Here is a 22,840-nt window from a genome sequence, read left to right on the forward strand (position 1 = left end):
GTAAAATGTGTATATCTTTGTCCTGATTTTGAGTTTCGTGTGTTTGGATGGTATCATGGAAAACTGAGCAATATCCTGGAAAAGTCATGGAAAAATCATGGAATTCTGGTACCCAAGATCTGTATGAACCCTGTATACAGTTTTGAAAATAAGTATCAACACTGACATTATTAGGTGACCTTTTGACTTACTTTCTTATTTTTGAAGCTACGTTTTTGAAATTTAGACCATGTGTACACAGGCGGCAATTACGTTGACAGGACCCACCCTATTTACCCCCCCCCCCTAAAAAAATAATTAAAAAATAAAAGAAATAGATAAATAAATAAATAATGTTTAATTCACTGGCCTACGCATTTGAGGCTCTGTGAGTTGTTCTATTGAGTTATCTTTTATAAGTCAATGGACATATTAATCAAGTGTCTGATTTTATCATAGGGGCCTCATAAAACCTTGTGTCTTTGAAGCAGTAGTCTCTGTACATAATGCCCAGTATAATTGTTGTTGTTTTCGAATAAAGAAATATATAGCAAGTTGAAAATGGCCTCTTACCCGTTGATTCAATTATACTTCATTACATATAGACAAGTTTACACTTAACACATTGGAATGCAAATGTGTCAGCATTCTTTTTTTTATATACTACCGGAAAGCAAGAAAAGGTGAACAATGATGATATTTTTTCCTGGTAATAGTATTCTAAATAATAAACATAATAAAACCAACTATTGCCAAATGGAAATTTTGGCTTAAAACTACTAGTAATTGTAAGCATAATTGTTTTGACATGTTCATCATACTAGTATATATTTTCAATAAATCTCAAAGTTGTTGAGTTGTGTTGAGTGATTTCAAAATATTTTGTTTTCTTTATCTTTTTTTTGTTTTGTTTTGCTTATATCACTACACAAATAAGTACACTGGCCCTGCCCACTTTCATAAGCTATGCAGAACCTTGGTTAATAGTGCCTTGGTAAAAAGGTAAATACAGCGATCAATATTGAATATCACGTTGTATATATACCAGAACGAAGATATCTTTTATCATTGCTTTTAGCAGCAGGCCATGGAGAAAACACTTAAAATAGTCGTTTTAGGTTTAAGTGGAAAAGGAAAGAGTGCTACTGGCAATACCATACTTGAGAAACACATTTTTGAAAGTAAAATAACGCAGGAGGCAGTAACACATAAATGCTGCATTGGAAAATCATCCATCGTTCTTGAGGGAGAACGTTTTGAAGTTCAAGTGATGGACACACCTGGTCTGTTTGACGGTGAAAAAAAACTTGGAGATATTGGGCTTGAACTCTTACGAGGGCTGGAAATATGTCCAAATCCAGATGCGTTTCTGATTGTTTTGGAAATCGGAAGAATCACTGATCTGGATATTTTGCAGTTTTCTACCCTCACTTGCATTTTTGGAAACGAGATTTTCGATAATTCCATCATCGTTTTTACTCATGGCAATAGTGTTAATGAGTCAGAGTTCAAAGATTTCTTACAAAGTTCTAAGATCCAGGAGTATACGGAGGCTTGCGGCAATAGAGTGGCAAGAATAGAAAACAGTAACCCAATAGTGGGTAGAAATGCTCAGCCAGTTTTGAGGTTAATCAAAAACCTAAGCGGCGAACAGGGGCCTTTCGAGCTTCTGTACAAAGATGCACACATGTCAGCCCTTAAAAGCTTAGCATCAACATATGACGAAAGCCAAACAGCTGCAAAAGAAGTCAAAAAGCTCTACGCAATGATGCTCAAAAAAATAAAAGAAGAAGAGCGGAAACAAGCAGAGGAAGAAATTAAGCGTGCATTAGATGAAGAGCGGAAAAAAGCCGCGGAAAAAATGAAGCTTTCATTAGATGAAGAGCGGGAAAAGGCCGAGGAAAAAATGAAGCGTGCAATAGATGAAGTGCTGGAAAAGGCCGAGGAAAAAATGAAGCGTGCATTAGATGAAGAGCGGGAAAAGGCCGAGAAAGAAAAGAAGTGTGAATTAGATGAAGAGCGGAAAAAGGCCGAGGAAAAGATGAAGCGTGCAATAGATGAAGTGCTGGAAAAGGCCGAGGAAAAAATGAAGCGTGCATTAGATGAAGAGCGGAAAAAGACAGACGAAAAAATAAGGCGTGTTTTAGAGGAGAAGAATCAAGCCAGTTCATCACTAATAGTTGATATTGCCAAACGTGTTTTTACAGAAATGGCTTCGGCGGGAATATCAAAATGTCTTGAAAATCTTGAAGTACAGTAAGTTTAGATTGCTTTTGGGCTATTTCGTACCAATGACTAACAAATAGATAAAAGTGGAATGTCCTATCATACACTAAGCTACATTGAATTTAGTAATACTAATTATGTAGTCATCTTTGTGCTAAACTATCATCTATTTTGATGTTATTTTCAAATTGTTGATTGGCTAAATTTATACTTGTTATAAATATGGCCTTTACTATTTCCCAAAAGTTTGTACATTATAACTATTCATAAAAATAGTAACACTTATACAATAAGTAAGATGTGTAATAAGTATTGCTGAGTAAATAACATGTAACATAATAGTGTACGATTTGTAATACATTAGGCATGCGCAACATGTGAAAAACAGTATCCAACAGTGAAAATACAGCAGGCCGTATTAAAAAATCCGTATGACCATACTGTCGTTTTCTGATTCCGTATTAGCGAGTACCGTGTGTAATCTCGAAACTACTTTCGCGTTGCTATAAATAGCGTGACCAAAAATACTGGAAAAACCTGTCAACTTTTAAATACATTAAATTATCTGTCTTTACTCTCGCTCCAGAAGCATGTAAATATTCAGGAACATGGTTCTCATGTTCTTCAAAGAACCATGACGATAAGCACGAAGCAGAGAACACTTACAATCTATCTAGACAGCTACGAACAGTGAACTAGTTGTTTACCATTTCGAAGTTCATAGTTCGAAGTTGCATTGTTCATGTTTATTATAAAAATATGAGCAACTCGCAAATTCGATGAAGAAGGCGAATTCGCGTCATCGATAGAAATAGCGATTGACTCACGAACTTCCCTCAAATCTGCATATCATGATCGTCAAAATATCCCACGAATATTTACTTTGTTAAAAATGACCGCGTTACGTATACAGGAAAATAACGATTAGTGTGTACTCGTAAAATAAGTACCGTTTGTTGTTGTTTTTTGTGCTGTGACATTAAATAATTGTTTTCGAATTAGCAATTTGTTAATTTTGCTCAGACACAAAATATATTGTTCTTATATTGCTCAATAAAGGGAAGTCGGTAACTTTTGACGTCGTTTCGCTGTACATAGTAGCTAACCTCCCTTGACATCATTGCACAAAACTACGTAACACATTCGAATTCGCATGAACGATGGCGGTAAATTTAAATCGAATTGAAACCGAAAAATAAAAAGGAATGATTGAATAGGCAGGTATATAATAAATGGAATATTACGATAAAACGCTTTTCTGGTGACCTGCATCACGTCGAGTTCGGTGAGTAAACATGTATCCGTGGATACATCGAACTCGACGTGATACAGGTCACCAGAAAAGCGTCCTTTCATAATGCACCAGTCAATTGTAACCACGCCCCCCCCCCCCCGATCCGGGGGGGGGGGGTGGGTATGCCGGGGATAGCCGGGGAAATAGCGCAAAATATAGCGGGGAATTTGCCTTACCTAGGCTCCCTGGGGTTCGGGGGCATTTGGTGGATTTTTTTCTCAATCCACACCCGGGCTTTGCTAATTTTCATATTACCAACCAAGTAAAAATACGTACTATGAACGTATTTCCGTCTATAACGGAATGTAATACTATGAACGCACATCCGCCGCCCACAGCAGACCGTTACACTAGCGCACCAGTCAATTGTAAACACGCCCCCAGGTCCGGGGAATAGCGGGGACTTTAACTTTAGGTCCAGAGAACCCCGGCTAAAATCCCCGCCATGCGGGGACGAACAGATGGTAAAATCCCCGCCGAACGCCCCCGCACCCCAGGTAAGATCCATTCCCCGCTATATTTAAAGCGATGACAAAACCACCGTATTCATCCGGCACTGCGGGGCCACCTGAAAGGTAAAAACACGGCCCATTTCCCCGGCTATCCCCGGTATACACCTGCGCCTGGGGGTGCCGTTGTTACAATTGACTGGTGCGTAGTATTACATTTGTTGTTTTTTTTAATACGCCAATTATAGAATACTTGTTCAATATTGAAGGACAAACTCATGCCATATCCTTTCAGTGATTTCAATATGTGTTTTGTGTGAAAAACTATTGATTTATAAAAAACAACACGTCAACAATATTTATATTTCTTAAAGCTTCATTCTCACAGATTGAACGTTTTGACAACTTTTTTTTATTTTTTTTGTCTTGGACTGAGCCAATTTTTGCGAAACTGTATGGAAGCCAGCTATATATAAGACTGCTGACAAAAAATTAGATCGCAGATTTTTATATTTAAGTTCAAAAATTGATGTTTTATGCATTTTTCTTAAACCTTTAGTAACGGTTTAAGCCATAAACATTAATTTTCGAACGGAAATATGATAATCTGCGATCTGATCTTTTGTCAGCAATCTTTTAGCATTGGTTTGCAGATATTTACGCAAAAAATTGCTCTTTCAAAGACAAAAAAATAATAAAAAGTTGTTAAAACGCTTTATCTGTGAGAGTGCAGCTTTAATACATACAGTATTTTTATCCAAAATTGAATGATAGATCAATGAAATAATTTTATGGCTAGAATCACATTTTTGATTAATATTTTGGCTCTTTCAGTGAAATTGAATCATTACAGTAAATAAAACATAATGATTTAGTGTTTATCTGATAAATTCATAATGCGTTTATTTCATCCGTATAATATTTTTTTAGGGATAAAGGTATGGAGGGCAGAATCAGTGAAACACATTTTATAATAAACAACTTATAGATAGCATTAATTTTATTGATTCATAAATTGTAAAATTGTGAAGCAATGATCAATTGTACAGCATTTTATACTAGTATTCAAAAAAAGAAGAAATGTATAAAGTTTTGCGGTCAAATATCATGCAGTTGTATAAAGTCTGAAGAAAATCAGAATAACGAACTAATGTTATCCTTTCACTGTATACTTCAAGGCATAAAGAGGGCGACACCATGTCAGAAATTAATGTAACCTAATTTACATCGATATACATTGCAGTACTGCAATAACATAAAAAAATGCATTTGCAGGGTTGCCATCAACCTTGCACAGCAAATGGACAGCCTTCAAAATGAAATGGGGAAATCACAGAAGCCGGATCCCTCAGCTTTTGATTAACATTTACTCAGTCTAACATTAGCTATGGCATCAGAGTGCATACATTTGTGTTACACCTTCTGTTGAGTTAAATTGATATATAGGAAGAAAAAAAATAAAATTGTAAGACGTTTATTCAAAGTAAAATTTGACAGTACACTTAATAGTACAGGTGTTATTTATACATATCATTGCTTCATAATGTGTAAATATGTAGAGTAATAATAATATTTGTAACAATGTATATCACTCAAAATGTTCAGTGTGGTATAAGTCCAAAATATAGAGTAAATTGTTGAAAGACGCACTGTAAAATAGAATCAGTATGAATCATATGCTTAATTGTATCAGTTATTTGGGGCCATCATTACATTGAGTGAATGACAAAATAATGTGAGATTTTCAATACAAAGCAATCTAAAATCGTATTGCCTACAAAATGTATATATGATGCGCACAATAAATAATATAACCATCTTTTGTTATATATTTTTTGTGTTGTTAAACTTGATAATATGTGCACTATAAATTTCAAATATCTATTCATTTCTGATGCATATACGATATTTTTTGGGCTTATTTCTATTTATGTGGTACCACTTAACATATCAATGTATACGTATATATATATAGCAACTTGTCATATTGCTTTAATTTGTATTGTATTGTTACATGCATGCATTTTCATTGTATAGTTTACATGTTCTGTGATATTACAAATACAAATGCAAGATAAAATGATAACAGACAAATCTCTTACAAATATTACATACGGTTTGGGACAAACTTTTGTGATGCGAGGCAGAATTTGTCACTGAGTGACTTTCTAAAATTTTATGAGAAAATTTCCTTTATTTTTTTGTATATGTTTTATTTTTCGAGAATATTTAGTTTTTATATTCAATTTTCTGCAAAGTCTTTTTTGAGTTATTCTGATTGCAAGTGTTTTGACATTTCGTATAGGATTTTACTTGTTTCCTTTTCTTAATTATTATCACCTTAATTATCTCATATCTTAATCTCATTGCTAAAACTTGCAAGTTTACCCCGCTATGACGGCCATCAACGTACTTGGACAACTTGTGTATAACCGTATAACCAGAATAGTTTTGCCAACTTCTCAGTTACCTCTTTGACGATTGCCATTTTTTGAATCACACTTCCTTAATCTTCATTGGTAGATTACAATTTAATTATCGTTGGTAACTTCTACTCTTTCATTTCATAAGTAGTCAGTACATTTTCATAAATAATGGACAAACAAAAGAATTAACTTTGTACTTTTAATCTTTTACTACTGAAATATTGTAACTACTTTTATAGTGATAAGATGTTGTTTATTCTTACTATCATAGTTATTTTCACATAAACTATTTGATGTTTCTTGTTGGATCATTGTTTGGATTTATTTTGGATTGATTTTTAAACTTTAGTGTGTAATAAATAAAGAACGTAATTGGACTTGAGTTGTTAATCTAATCTATTTAATCTTTCAAAACGTGATCATAACTACAACAAGATCTCCCAGTTTGGTCAGCTTATTATCCGAATTATTATATAAATGGCAAAAAGTGACGTTCCTCTTTGACAGTGTGTCTCGAACTCGGTGACCCCCTACTTAACCGTAGTAATTATACTGTGCTGTCCCGCACAACCTAATCCGAGTGTTGTGTGGTCACACATTTACATACACATGTATAATCTTATACCCCCATCACACCAGACGAAGACCATGAAGACCACACTACGCCCTGGCAATTTCGACGAACGCAGCGAAGACGCCGTCAAATTTAAAAAAAAAAATTGCTTTACTCAAGTCCATACTACGTCCTTATTGCGTCCCTGTCAGGCATTCACTGCGTCTTACACGTTCCAAATATGTTCTTACTGCGCGCATCTTCACGCCTTCACCACGTTCATTGCATTCCTAATACGCGCGCACCACGTCAAATGCGTTCTTTGTACGTTCTTACTACGACCAGGAAGATTGCACCACGCGCTTACCAAGTGCTTATCACGTCCTCATTAGGTTCATATTACTTAAATTAATTTGTAAATGTGATCGTGATAGAATTATCGAGTTCTATTTATAACTGGCCTTTTTTCATTTATGTCTAGTGTTGGTATAAAAAGAAGTTGTAGGGGAGTTGAATCCCGTATTTATACAAGATCACTCTTCAGAACCTGACAGGACGTGGCAAGAACCTGATACAAACATATCTAAGACCGAAAGAGCGTATTAAAACTCAAGCGAGGTCTTCTACAACGTGGCACAAACGTACCTTAGTCGTAGTAAAAGAGTGAAGAGTTCCTACTAGGTTCTAGTTACGCCGTCACTACGTCCAAGTCGTCGTTAATACGTTCTTATAAAGTTCTTACTAAGTCCTGATTCGACCACGGCCTCACTACGTTTATTTTAATATGTTCAAAGTCAACTCACGTCCTTCAAGTCCATACCATGTGATGGGGGTATTAGCAACAGCTTAAATACATAAACATTTGCATATAGCGAAGAACAAAGATGAGACTAAAGCCCACTTGTAACAAGAGGTCCCCTATGGCCCTATATCTCGCACCAAGAATCAATATAATTTCAATGGATACAATGAATGATATTAATTTTCTATGTGTTTTGTGGAATTTTCATTCAATTTATTCAATGCGTCTATGATGAAATGGCAACCAGAGTTCTGCATGGAACCAGTTTTATTGAAGAAATCTGGCAGAGGACCACCCAAGAAGCATTCCTGCGAAGTTTAGTTGAAATTGTGCCAGTGGTTTAGGAGGAGAAGTTGTTTGAAGGAAAATGTTCACGACGGACGACAATGGACGATTGACAAAAACCCTATCACTATATAGCTCATGCTGAGCATAAAAAGTTGATGCCTGCCACCATAAAGTCGACATACTTTTACATGGTTTCAATTTTGCAAATCATTTAAGATGCAGATTTTCTATTCAATGATCTTCAAAAAAAGCACTATCTGCGAGGCAGCCGGATTCATTATGGTACACATGTTAAACAACATAAAATACAGTTCAAGTTTGAACTTGATTACAAACAACTACCAATTGTTTAAGGAGTTATGGCCCTTTTACAACTAAGACTTTGCTAAATAAAGGGTCTACGGACAATAACTCCTGAAAGGGTTGATGGATTTAAACATTTTGGTACACTGCTTAACACTATAAAATATAGATAAAGTTTGACTCGGTTACAATTCACCACTGTTTGAGGGAGTTTTGGCCCCTTTTAAAAGAAATAGTTTCCTGTGTCCAGGCGGATGTGAAAGGTTATTCATCACTTCTTTGACAGCTCTAGTCAAAGCCAGAGAACATGGGTACTAGGCTTCATTTCAAGTTTGTTGAACATTTTTTGAGTTATGGCCAAATTTAAACTTAAGTTTTTCCACCATGACAAGCTGACACAAAAAACATATGAGCCAAAAATTGGTCTACCTCTCAACGATTAAAACCACTGTTAATATCACATTGATCAGTCAGTTAAGCTTGGCATACTGGTAATACCGCCTAGTCAATGTATGTACATTCATCAGTGTGACGACTTTTTGATATGATTTATTTATCAATATATTATATATTATTAAATGGGCAAAATGCCTAAACAAACACATCATAGAAACATGTACTTCATAATACAATGTAAATCATCCATGACATCATATGTGAATTTAAATAACCAACCACATCTAAATTTTGAACATTTCTTTAAATACTTAAAATGCATTTTTTTTGTTAAAGGGAGGTAACCGGAGTAAGAAATTTTTGAATTTTAATTCTGTTAATAAAACAAGAGATAGTGGTTTGAAGTTTGCAACAAATCAGGTTTTAACAAGCAATTATCAACTTTGCATCAGCATAATTATTACACACAAAATGATGGATTTCTTTATATAATTTATGGCAACTGCCAATCATAAATTGGCATTAATATCATAATTATTACACACATAATGATTGATATCCTGAATGATGGATATCTGTATATGGCAATTGCTGATCATACCTTGGCATTAGCTTAATTATTACACACAAATTAATGGATGTCTTGAGTGATGGATATCTTTATAAGGCAATTGCTGATCATAAATTGGCATCAGCTTAATGCTTACACACAGAATGATTGATGTCTCGAATGATGGATATCTTTATATGGCAATTGCCGATCATAAATTGGCATCAGCATAATTCTTACACACAGAATGATGAATGTCTCGAATTATAGATATTTTTATATGGCAATTGAAGATCATAAATTGGCATCAGCATAATTTATAACACACATAATGATGGATTTCTTAAATAATGAATTCATTTATACATGTATTGCAATTGAAGATCATACATGTATATTGGCATCAGCATAATTATAACACACAGAATAATGATAGATTTCTTTAAATGGCAATTTGCAAATTATGAATGGGCATTAGCATAATAATTGTACATTCAAAATGATGGATGTCTGGAATGATGGCTTTCTTTGTATATACATTGCAGATCATAAATTGGCACCTGTATAATTCTATAACACACAGAATGATGATGGATTTCTTTATACAGCAATTGCAAATTATGAATTGGCATTAGCATAATTATAACACACAGAATAATGTATGTCCTGAAAGATGGCTTTTGAAGACCATAATCTGTCATCAGCATATTTAAATATTACACACAGAAAGATGGGATTTATTAAAATGGTTATTGCTTACATAAATTGCCATTAGCATAATAATGTAATACTCAAAAAGATGGATTTTTAAATGGCTATTGCAGATCATAAATTGCCATTAGCATAATAATGAAACAAACAAAATGATAGATATATTTATATGGCTTTTGCAGATCATAAATTATTATTAGCATAAATATTACACAAAGAATGATGTATTTCTTTATTATATGACAAATGCAGACCATAAATTGATATTATGCGGAAAATTTCTCAAAGAGAATTCCAATTAATAAAATTGTAAGTGAATCTTAATATTGTCCAATGAAAGGCAAAACATTTATTCATTTTATAATAAATCCCACATGTACTAGGACATAATTTTAATGCACATACTCAACTATGGTACATCATATAAGAATTATTTTTGACAGAGACTTTCTTTTTCTTGTGATAACTGCTATGCAGATTAAATCATAATTTTCTGTTTTATTAGCATTAACAATAATATCAATACTGAACATACTGATGCACAGATTATATGTTGGCAACAAAACAGAATTTTGTAATTCTAAGCTTTTAAATAATTCAACTTTAAAAGTGTTACTTATATGCTTGTTGGCAAAATATAGAACTATCTATCATATTCTTAAATAATTATTAACAACAGAGCTCCGATTTGAACTTTTGATAATTTTCTATCATCGAAACAAGCATGTCTACCGTAAATTATTTTCTAAGACTTTTTATTTTCCCTTTAAAGCTGCACTCTCACAGATTGAACGTTTTGACAATTTTTTTTATTTTTTGTCTTGGAACTAGCCAAAACCAGTTAAATATGATTGCTAACAAAAAATGAGATCACAGATTTTTATATTTAAGTTCAAAAATTGATGTTTTATGCATTTTTCTTAAACCGTTAGTAATGGTTTAGGCCATAAAACATTTTTTTTAACAGAAATATGAAAATCTACAATCTGATTTTTGTCAGCAATCTCATATCATTGGTTTGCAGATATTTATGCAAAAAATTGCTCTTTCCAAGACAAAAAATAAAAAAGTTGTAAAAATGATAAATCTGTGAGAGTGCAGCTTTAAATACAAAAATATATAATTTCAGTTTTTAAATAACAACTGTTTTGTCACTTGTTGAATCGTTTCCTTTCAGGTATTGAATAGCGTGTAACATCTTTAGTCTATGACCTTTGTTATCAATGTTCAACATGTCCAAATCTGCTTCGGTCATTTCGTGAAGAACCATCAAATTCACCCAACCATTTTCGACTAATGTATCATGATACATCTCCAATCCCAAGGCTTCAAGCCATTGATCTAATGTCAACATTTCACTAGAATTTTGTATATCGGACATGTCCGTTTCTTGTAACTCGCCAGACAAATCAATTTTGTCGTAAGTGTTTGGAGATGGCCCCCGATTTGCGTCATTTGCTGCTTGCATGTTTATACATGTAGTTGCTGAGTTGTACAAGGTCGACGTCCGAGGGTTTATTTTGTCAGGTGTTTCTAGGACATGATAGAATTGGTCGGCTGTAGGGAGATCGTCCTAAAAAAATGGTTAAACTAAAATCAATCTTACTTAGCTCACCCTAATGGCAAAGCATATATCAAAATACAATTTTAGATTGAAGTAACAATGTTCTCATTTTCCTGCGTAACCACCTACAGATGAATTTTACAGTGCTTAGTTTCTCCTGGAAAGTTCAGCCCACGATAAAATGAAATCATGGTTCAAACTATCCTGGAACGTCTTTTTAACAAATTTGGTGCCTGAAACCGCATAAGCGAAAAGGTCTATATTTAGAAACATATTTATGACACATTTTTAAACAATAAGTCAGAGACTGTTCACTGTTAAGTGCAGAAACCCCCAATCCAGCCTAGTGTAGGCATAAAATATATTACTCTAAAGCTAAACCCTAAGTATTGGTATGATCATAGGTCAAGTTCACTAACAAACTTCTCTTTCTTTAACAGAACTTGATGATTTCAGTTTACATACAATTTCAATAATGAATTGGTCTGTTTATAAAGGTGGTAACCTTTCACTCAAGAGGTCATGGGTTCATGTCCAACCAGTGGCGCTTTTTCTTGGCCTCTCATAAAGGACACCAGTAGTCGGGATTTCATGCAGAAAATGGCTTCAAAATATAACAGCTTAGTCCTGTCTTTTAAAATTTGAGCTCAAATAAATGATTATACTTCGTTTAAAGTGACACTTTATTCAAAATCAGTACATTTACACATGTATAACAAACATTCATTTTTGTGATAAACATTTAACTACTTCCTGAATAATGCCTTTATGGAAAATATTAATTACTGATAACAAGATTGTAAACGTTTATTTAATAGCTAATACGCCAAATATTAAATGATTGGCGAGTGCTAAAAGATTAACTGCAATCTAATAAAAAGACTACTATTGTCTCAGAAGGTAGAAATACCATGTTTTCTGCAGCTTTCTTCCAAATTAATCTCGGTAATCTTTTTAAAATTGATTTCCACATTTATTCATCCTTATTTGTATATTTAAATAATTGCATTAATTGTGGTAAATCTTAATTGGGAGTAAAAGTGCATCTTTAAAGTATGCTTATTTATTTGAGCTCAAATTTTCTATATACATGTACATATATGATAAATGATATCTACCTGCGAGTCATTAAATATTGGTTCATGGTACACGTCATCCTCTTCCTCAACAGGAACATCTCCATCCATTACATACTCGTCTACGGCAACTTTCACCGAGGTGCCTTTTGCCAAAATCGTGACCCTCTCTTTATATCCAACTTGGTATTTTGCAGAATTGTATATTTCCTTGTCGTCACCTTTCCTGGTATCAGACCTTTTCATTGGTTTCTCTATCCCAACGTTTTCACTTGAGTAAGCAATATTGTCTTTTCCTGGGACGACACTGATCAAAGGTTTGAATTCGTTGACATAATCGTGTCGGATAGTCTCGGGACATGAGCGTCGTTCCTTTGGGTGGGTAGCGTAGCCCTCTCCATCGCTATGCGTGACGTTGTCTGTCTCCCATATCACTTGGTTTTCGTAGAGCGGCTTCAAAAAATTGCACCAATCTTGAACAACATAACTACATTGTATAATGGCAACCAAATGACAAATGATTGTGAATTAGAGAATTTCAAATATTATGTTGTTGTTATTCATGAATTTATTCTAATGGTAATTTAATTTTATCATGCAGTGCTCTAGCTAGACCTAAATAGTAGGGCGAGGCACCCGCTGCCCTTTTCCAGCCTTTTACTATGCCCCACTGTTGCTGCCCTATTCCAGCACCCTTTTACTACACCCTGTTGTGCCTTTTTGTTTGACCATGTCAATTTTCAGAAATAAGTGTAAAATAATAAGTATACATAATTTTGACACTTAAGTAAAGATAACAGCTTAGGTAATCATAACAAACTATTAGTATTGATAGTAATTTCAACACATACACAGTAAGAACAGAACATTGGCCCTTGCATGTTCCCAATAAAGGCTTATTCTGTGCGCAGAAATAGAACTGTTCCTCACCTAGCACCCTGCCCTTTTCATATCCTGGCTGGAGCACTGTTCATGGCATAATGCTTTAAAGCGAGTTATAGAAGCAAGTGCTACAATGGCTATTAAAGCATAACATTAAATCAATTTGAATATTTTCAGTAAAATATTCAAATTAAGTCAATAATTTACCATCTACAACTAAAAAATAAACATTTTCATAAGTTCTCTTTTTGTCAAGATTTGACTGCCTGATAAAAAAAACCCAGAAAGACTAAGTTTCATGTATATGTTCATAAAATCACAAATCAAGCAAATTTTATTCTAAAAAAGCAACAGCGACTGTTAGTTTAATTTTTAAAACATGAAATAAACAAACAACCAAAATAGAGGGCACATTATACTTGGCTCTGATTGGCCCGTTTGAACTGATGAACTATAAATGACAAATCAAGTTCCAGCATCTCAAATTATCTTATGAACCCAGGCAACAAAATTAAAATTCAAGGTTTATCATTGAAAATGATGTTTGCTCCCTTCCCTACAGGGATTTAAATTAAAAAAATAAAGCACAAATAGGAGTTTCAAGTTAGTGTTTTTAAACTAGCAGTTTTACTTATGGCAAAGGAGTTGGTTGTGGCCAGAAGCACACTCATTGACACTTCAGTTCAAGAATGAGAGGAATTCTGTCGAGTCATTTTGTAATCAGTCATAACATTTGAATAAAAGAGCTGACACAAACAATTTGGAAGAGAAGTGTAAATAAATGGACATGAACGAGTCACCAATTGCTATATCCCCCACCAGGTTAAGTACAGAAATATCTATTAGTGTTTTTCTTTGTTTCTATGACTTAACCTGCACATATCTTTTAGTGTATAGTGCAGGGGAGGTCATAAAAAAAATGTCCCAGACAAAAAAATAAGAATAACAATTAACAAAGGGCAATAACTGTTAAAATACTAAACACAGAGCCAGGGATTCCTGTGCACTGTGTCTGCCCTCCTCTTCAATACGATCTTCCCGTGTATGAGGTCCATACCTCAGAGACTTCTGGAGTTAAGCTTCAGACAAAAATTAAGGGCAATTAATCTAGTTATAACTAAAAATACCATAAACAGTGTTACAGTTCCTAAGCATGTAATTAATCTTAATACTGGTAACACCTTTCTGTTTTGAAGTATGGAGTAAATGCCTTCAAGTTTTTTTGAGTTGTGCTCTGGACAAAAATGGTACCAAAAACTGAGTTATGGTTCTTATGCACTGCACTTCTTCTCAATACGATCTCTCTGTATATGAGTTTTGGTCTGGACTGGGAGTAGGATTTGTTATGGTACCAGGTCTGGACAAGCTGCTTCCTTTTATAATGCATGCCGTAAAAGTGGCAGGGGAGGAAATTCAGCAATGACTGAAGCTAGGACAATGCTTCTCGGGCACTGCACCTGTGCATATATTCCTCTATTTATGTTCCAAGTTTCATTGAAATCCTGTCAGTTGATTTTAAGTTATTCTCTAGACAACAGTGTGCAGACAACAATGTGACAGACATCAGTGTGACAGGCAACAATGTGACAGACAACAGTGTGACAGACATCAGTGTGACAGGCAACAATGTGACAGACAACAATATGACAGACAACAGTGTGACAGGCAACAATGTAACAGATTAACAAAGCGGCTCCATGAAATCTAAAACCCATCTATTTTCTTATTTACCTGGTAAATATATTTTTGTACTATAATGAATAGATCCCTAGCCAAACTATCCGCTTGAGACACTCAAACACTTCCAGAACTGTTTACCAACACAAAAACTACCACCGAATTCTAAATATCACAATTATATAATAATTACCTGATGAGAATTACATGAGTTACACAATCTCTGATAAAAAGATATTGATATTATTTAATAACATACCTTGCCATTTTAAAACCAGCACCAAGTTAAAATTAAATTCAGAGATGGTATATAATATTGACAAGTAGGCAATTCTGAATAAAAAGTACTATAAAAAATACTTGACCTAATGTGCTTTATAATTTGTATCTTGCGCTATTTTTTTACCAAGCATCATCCAAAAAACAAACAATATTCAATACCATCTCACAACTGTTAAAGGCTATGTGACAGTCTTCCAATAATATTCATACATGCGCTAAAATAAATAAGAATCTCATACTGTCAAGACATGAATCTTATTAATATAATTCATTCAATGTTAAATTATCTCCTAAAAATGTAAAGGAATGCATTGCATGGCTTATATTAGGCAGCTCTATGTATTTTAATAAACATATCTCTATGGTGTAGCGTTTTGGTAAACAAATACCATAGCTCCTCTGTTTTTAATTCAGATTAAAAAGGGGCATAACTCCACAATTGTTAATGCTAGATTTATGGGCCCTGCTTTCCATGTGCCAAATGTCTCTGGAAACATGTGTACCAAGTTTTATCTAAATCTACCAATAGTTTTTTAGATATATGGCAATGATTAACGTTTTTAAACAACACCTCTACCAACGACAACAACACCATGGCAACGACAATATTTTGATGTTTTTTCTATGGATAGAACAGATTAGCAAAAATTGTATAATAAACAAGAAGACATGCATAATACAAGTTTTCCTAAACATGTAAAAAGCACTTCATGTATTAATGCAGCTCTATGCATAATATAAACAGATCTTTATGGCATATCATTTGGGTCAAGTCACCTAAAGAGTGCTGAAGAAAAATTAAGATACACATCTAGTTTATCAAACAAAATTATCAGTATAAGGTGACTTAAGACCCAAATTGTACTCCATATATAATGCCCTCCACCAAAGCAGTTTTGTCATAATATTTAAGTTGTTGATCATTTAAGATTTTTCGGCTCAATAAGCGTCATGATTTTTTTGGAGTAATGAAGTCGAAGGTTTTTAAACTTTGAAATGTTATTGACACAAGGACTTTATTTTTAAACAAGAGCATGGCATGGGAATGCCAAAGATTAAAATTAAATTTCAGACAGCCTCCAATTTGACATGACACTGAACCACCCTGATATGAATAATCATAACTGTTCAGCCAATGAGAGAGATTTAGTATTCACATGATAACTTAATATACTGAAAACACACACATGGACTCTGCTGCCTTGTATTCTTATGTTCAACAATGTATGTAACTATTAAAGGCCAAAGGGGTACATCACATAAAGGTTTTGGGTGATCTGGGGATATTGATACCCCTATATATATGATGTGATGTACCCCTTTGTCAAAGGCGGTTGTTATCTTATTAAGCATGATAGTTTTAATTAAACGCCAAGTTTCCGAGTTAGGTCTGTCATTTAAGAGTTCGCAGATTAAATCTTAAAGGGACTGCCTCATGTTTTTGTAAAATGCATTTCTTTTGTCTGACAAAATAAAGTGTGGAAAATCGTTAGTAGAGTTAAAACTAATATACTGATGGCTGGAACCCTTCAACAAAATAATGTTAATACATGCTCAAATATTGGCTTTGAAGTCCCCAATGTTGAATAGTGCTGGTTACCCTTTTCAACAACTTTAGTAAAAGGTTAAGATATCCTTATGCTGGTAAAAGAGTTATCGTGGGTGTGTGGTTTTGTTGCTAGTTTTTACTTTTTCCTTAAAACCTGAGTATGTTCTCTTTTCACTAAAACCAGAATATTTTTTTACACTTAAAGTGATTTTTTTCTGCAATTTCGGTAGCATAAAGTAAAATAGTTATAATATTAGTGTTTTCAGATGCATTACTGGGAAAATACAATTTTGGTGCCAAAACAAGTAATAAGAGAGTCCATTTCAGATGAAAGGATTTGAAGATTTCCTGACAACCTTTTGCTTTTTTATTGTTTCAGAGAAGAATTATTTTTTTCAGACACAATCTTATGAACTTTAACATTTAGTAAGTCAAACATTGAATAACCCTATTATCATAAATGACGTGTTGTTTTTAAAAAATACAGAACATAAATAATAAATAGCCAAAAATATCTTTCTTTTATTTTTGTATCAAAAACAGTTGCCAAACACATGTATTTGAATTAACATTTAAGTTTTTTTAATCAAACAACAACAAAAATATGTCATAAATAAGCTAAAAAAGGGTGCTTGCATAAAGAACATAATAGCCATTTGAAGCATTTGGTATATATAACGTAAGTTGTTGGTTGTGCCATGAACAAAACTTGTAGATGCTGTGCTAATTGCCGTGAGAAGAATTAGCCTTTATATAAAAAAGTAATGTGTAATGTTATGTAACTAAAACAAAAGTGTGCATAAAAGGTAAAAAAGAAAAGCTTAATTTTCATCATTAAGTTTCTTCTCGTAAAAGATGACTAAGAGAGCTAGAAACAAGAGTTCTCCTGAACGAACATCAAACGCTCGCCTGTTAATGATTTTAAGGTTAAACGAGTGAAATTAACCGAATAATTATAAAAGCCAGGATTATGGACCGTTCTATACACATGCATATTATCTTTGATAACATGTGTAACAAGTTTCATGAGAATATATTGAACTTTTATTGAATTATGGCCAAGTTTTTTCATGATGACGACCCAAAGGTCATGAAATAATCTGACATTTTCTTCCAAAAACATATGGGCTAAAAATTTAATATCAAGAAAATGAAATCAAGTTACTGTGTTATTGGCACTTAAGTGGCTAGATAGAAAAAGTTTACACAAAAAATGATCCAATATAATTTAATGAATCAGATTATTTAATAGGATGTCACGAAATAAAATATGACTTGCTATAATGGGAAATAAATCAAAATTGTCTCACTCAGGTTGATTAAGGATTACCAGTAAATTAAAATAAATAAAACACAATCTGCCGGCAGATATGATTAAACTAAAACATAAAACAATCGCTGTAAAATGTATTTCAGGAAAAAATAATATGGTAATTAATTTTTGATGTGCTGTGGCTGACAAAAAAATGACATTTGTAAAATGCACTTATTGTTAATTAGTGTTACCTTTCATAATACACTTAACATTGTGTGTATACCACATGATAAAGGTGAATTAATAGTAAAGTTATCTTTGTTTAAAGATGCACTCTTACTCCCAAATAAGATTTTTCACAATTAATATAATTGTTTTAATATACGGTACCAAAAAGGAAGAATCAATGTCAAAATCAATAGTTCTTATAATAATACTGAGTTTAATTTGAAAGAAAGGTGCAGAAAACATGGTATTTCTACCTTATGAGATGATAGCTGATCACAGTAAATCTTTTAGCACTCACCAATCATTTAATATTTTTGCGTTTTCAGCTATTAAATGCACGGTTACAATATTGTTATCAGTAATTTATATTTAATATATTAATTTCCATAAAGGCATTTTTTCGTAAGTAGTTAAAGATTTATTACTCAAATTTATGTTTGTTATTCATGTGTATGAATTAATTTTGAATAAGATTATCACATGAAAATCTTCATTTAAAGCAAAATGTTGCCTTCCGACGTATCATATATGACATAATTTATCACATGGCATACCTGGTACACACACAGTTTAAGAAGTTAAAAATATATTGCAAAATGTGATGCTACGATATAAGGCTATGGATCGATCATGCTTGTGTGTCTGAACTACTTGCTGTTATCAAATACCTGGTGTCAAATAATATGAAACATTGGGAGAAAATTGAGAAAAGGTGCACCACCACAATATGAAATCAGGACTGAAATTATATCGGATATCAGGAAGTTACATGCATATCCTACCATTTAAAAAAAAACATTGTGGTGTATGATATAAGTAGTTTTTTTCTTAAAGGGACTAGACACCAGATGTAACAACTGCAAGAAAAAAAGAAAATTGTTAAAAACTTACCGTACATAAACTTGATATTGTTTGTACAACGCATTGAATCTTAATTACTGATGTATCACATCGCTGTCGACACATGTATCTTTTGCAGTTTTTGCTTATATTTCCAATAAGCAAATTTACTTGGTTTATCAACCACGTAAATATAAATACCAGGAAATTTAAAACAGCGTTGATATATCTATCTGTATTAATCACTTGACTTTCACATGATAAATAAACACACTTTAAACTGGGAAACCAGTATTTTTAAACGGGTAAACTCAGCTGGGACAGTGACATGCTATTATTTAATCATGGCCTCAAACTAGCTTATATTGCCAATTCTAGTCTTACTTTGAAGAAATACACTATTTGACAATTTTGGGACCAGTGTCTAGTCCCTTTAATAGTTTACTTCCTATCATTATAGACATGAAATTATTAACTGTTGAAAACATAGTTTGGGCTTATTTCTGTATCTATTTAAATGAAACATATTGTACCAATAGTTTAGATCTTTGTTAATGTTAACAACATTTTTAACATAATCGTTGTTAACTTTCTAATTGTTACTGATCTAGCATGATCTGCCGTATTTCTAACAAGATTTGAGACAGCTGTTCCAGCCATACTTCTTTATGTGTAAACATTTGAGCACATAATCAAATATTACATATTTTAAAATTAACAAATATACTGTTAACAATGTTAACTTTAATCAAGTTCTGACAAATTGGCCCATCATGTGACACAGTCAGAAAAACAGAGTCACAACAGATTTGTTCATAATAAATATATTCAGATCAAACAAGAATAGTGCTGAGCAAAAACTGATTCTAGCCTGTTGTTGTTATTCAGTCAAACAAGGGGAATAACTCTACAATTAATTAAGCCAGAGTTGTGGGTCTTGACTATCTTATTTTTTTTAAAGTTATGGCCAAAAGTTTTTGCACTACGAAGATGATGCTGACAACACCAAGGCATGGACAACACTCGAAATATTATTTGAAAAAAGGACCAGCTAAAAAATGACTAATTAAATATGGAATTTTTTAATCAGTATTTTCAAATACTTAGCTATGATTGCCTGCATAAAGAGGCACATAGGACTATTTTTTCAGCACATGTGTCATATTTATTATGTTAATTAATGTCTAAAGCTTTGTTTAAGACTTAAAATATGATTAAGAGCTATATATTGCAAGTACATGCATTAAAATATAATCTTGCAAAAGAACAGTAAAAGCATTAGAAAGTATAAAAAACAGAACTGGAAATTTTACACAAGAACTTAATTGTTAATTCTATGATAATTCTATGGACACAAAATGAGATTTATTTTATTTTATTTTTTTAAATCCTTCAGTTGTATATTAATTATGGCACAATGGAATTACATATAAGATGATGATGATGATGATGATGATGATGATGATGATGATGATGATGATGATGATAATAAAATGATTTTTTTTGAAAATTTGAGTGAGTATACAAAACAATTAGCAAAATTGAAACTCTATTCTAAATTGATGTATCACTTTTGAATGTTTCAAAAAGCAATTTAGTCTAAAATTGAAATAGTACTCCTAACTAATTCATCAAGCTAATTTATTGATTATAACACACATTCAATCTGCATTGAAATCCATGTCTGAGCAAAATGAAAAAAAAATCAATTTTTGAGCATGCATGTGACTTTTACCAACAAATGAGTATTAAATGACAGTCTATGAGCCACATCATAAGAAAATGAACATTTCCAGTTCTATTCATAAGGTTAACTAAGCTCACTAGCTAAGCGAAAGGAAAAACGTCATGGGTTGTCTAGCTATATAATGTTGAATACATGTAAATTATTTCATGAGTGCAAGAACATAGCTTTTAGTGGTGTACTAACATGTTTCCATGCTATAATAACATGTTTCCAATCAGTAATTTTCGTGTTTCCATATTGTAAGGACATGTTTCCATATTATAATAACATGTTTCCATATTGTAAGGACATGTTTCCATATTATAATAACATGTTTCCATATTGTAATAACATGTTTCCATATTGTAATAAAATGTTTCCATGCAATAATTTCAATTTTTCATATTGTAATAACATGTTTCCATGCAGTAATTTTCGTGTTTCCATATTGTTATGTTATAAAATGTTTCCATGCTGTAATAAAATGCTTCCTGCTGTAATAACATGTTTCCATGCAGTAATTTTCATGTTTCCATATTGTAATAACATTTTTCCTTGCAGAATTTTTTGTCTTTTCATATTGTAATAACCTGTTTCCATGCAATCATTTCATGTTTCCATGCTAAGACTAACAGAAAGTTCAGAAAATCTCTTTACAAAAATATTTGGGCTACTTAATCATTCATAAAATTACTAATCCACAATAAATATACTTAAAAATTTAAAAATATACTTAAAAATTTAAAAATATACTTAAAAATTCATTCAAAATAAAATGTCAAAAGCATGGGATATGGTATGCCTGTGAGGTTTAGATAAACTGTTATCTGCCTAACAACAAAAATGTATCTTTAAAAATCAAACATTTCTCATCTGACTTTTCAAATTCGTCTTTGAACAAAATGTTTACACGCACATATGCACAGAAGCTATGTTTTTGCACCCAATCAGCATTTTAAATATAACGCAATATGAGTATGTGTAGAAGAGGGAATAAATATATTGAATATTGGCACAGAATAAAGTAGATATCACACTTTGTTTAGATCGCGAATGCTCGCTAGTATCATCCGCTGGTGTTCGGGCACTTCCACACCGATTCGTATGAGATCTTCGAGCTTTAATTCACCGAGATAAAGTAGACTGTCCCATCCGTAGTCTGTAAAGTTTTTTTCATACACGGACAGGTTAAGCTGGGCTAACCATTCATCGAGAGTCTTAGGGCGTTTGTGTCCGTCTTGTCGGTTGATGTAATGATGATCCTGGAATGAATGAGGCAATAATAAGGTTCCAGTTTCCCTACAAATATTTTTTGTTTCGTTTTTCTTTGTGGGGGGGGGTGGGGGGTGAATATTTGCGAACCTCTAAGTTAATGCATTAAAAAATGCCTGTTTATAACAGCCCCATGAATACACCAACAGGTCGATGAAAACTCTTAACATGTTCATGAAAACTCTAACATGTTCATGAAAACTCTTAACATGTTCATGAAAACTCTTAACATGTTCATGAAAACTCTTAACATGTTCATGAAAACTCTTACAGCTCCATTAAACCACTAACAGTCCCATGAATACACTAACAGAGCCATGAATACTGTAAAAGGCTCATTAAACCACTAAATGACCCATGGATAAACTTAAAGATCCATGAATAAATCAACAGGCCCATCAACACTCTTAACAGGTCTATGAATACACTAACAGGTATATAAATATTCTAATAGGTCCATGAATACTCTGACAGATCCATTTAACAACTAACAGACTCATGAATAAACTAAA

General features: G+C 32.9%; 2 protein-coding genes across 2 annotated transcripts in view; one reads left to right on the top strand and one right to left on the bottom strand.

Moving 5' to 3' along the window:
* Positions 1–1,066: 1,066 nt before the first annotated feature.
* Positions 1,067–2,239, top strand: LOC128219334 (GTPase IMAP family member 7-like). Its single transcript, XM_052927142.1, has one exon. It carries the CDS (start codon positions 1,067–1,069, stop codon positions 2,237–2,239), a length of 1,173 nt encoding a protein of 390 aa, XP_052783102.1.
* Positions 2,240–8,853: 6,614 nt separating this feature from the next.
* Positions 8,854–22,840, bottom strand: part of LOC128218997 (phosphatidylinositol 3,4,5-trisphosphate 5-phosphatase 2A-like) — a 39,084-nt gene continuing 25,097 nt past the window's right edge. Inside the window, exons 17-19 of the mRNA XM_052926792.1 lie at positions 22,094–22,318; positions 12,660–13,070; positions 8,854–11,550 (exon numbers count right to left, since the gene is read on the bottom strand). Of these exons, the coding sequence (XP_052782752.1) occupies positions 11,110–11,550; positions 12,660–13,070; positions 22,094–22,318 (1,077 nt within the window). The 3' untranslated portion in view covers positions 8,854–11,109. The remainder of the gene's footprint in view (positions 11,551–12,659; positions 13,071–22,093; positions 22,319–22,840) is intronic.

The sequence above is a fragment of the Mya arenaria genome, chromosome 15 (genome assembly GCF_026914265.1).
Source record: "Mya arenaria isolate MELC-2E11 chromosome 15, ASM2691426v1".
Lineage (NCBI taxonomy): Eukaryota > Metazoa > Mollusca > Bivalvia > Myida > Myidae > Mya > Mya arenaria.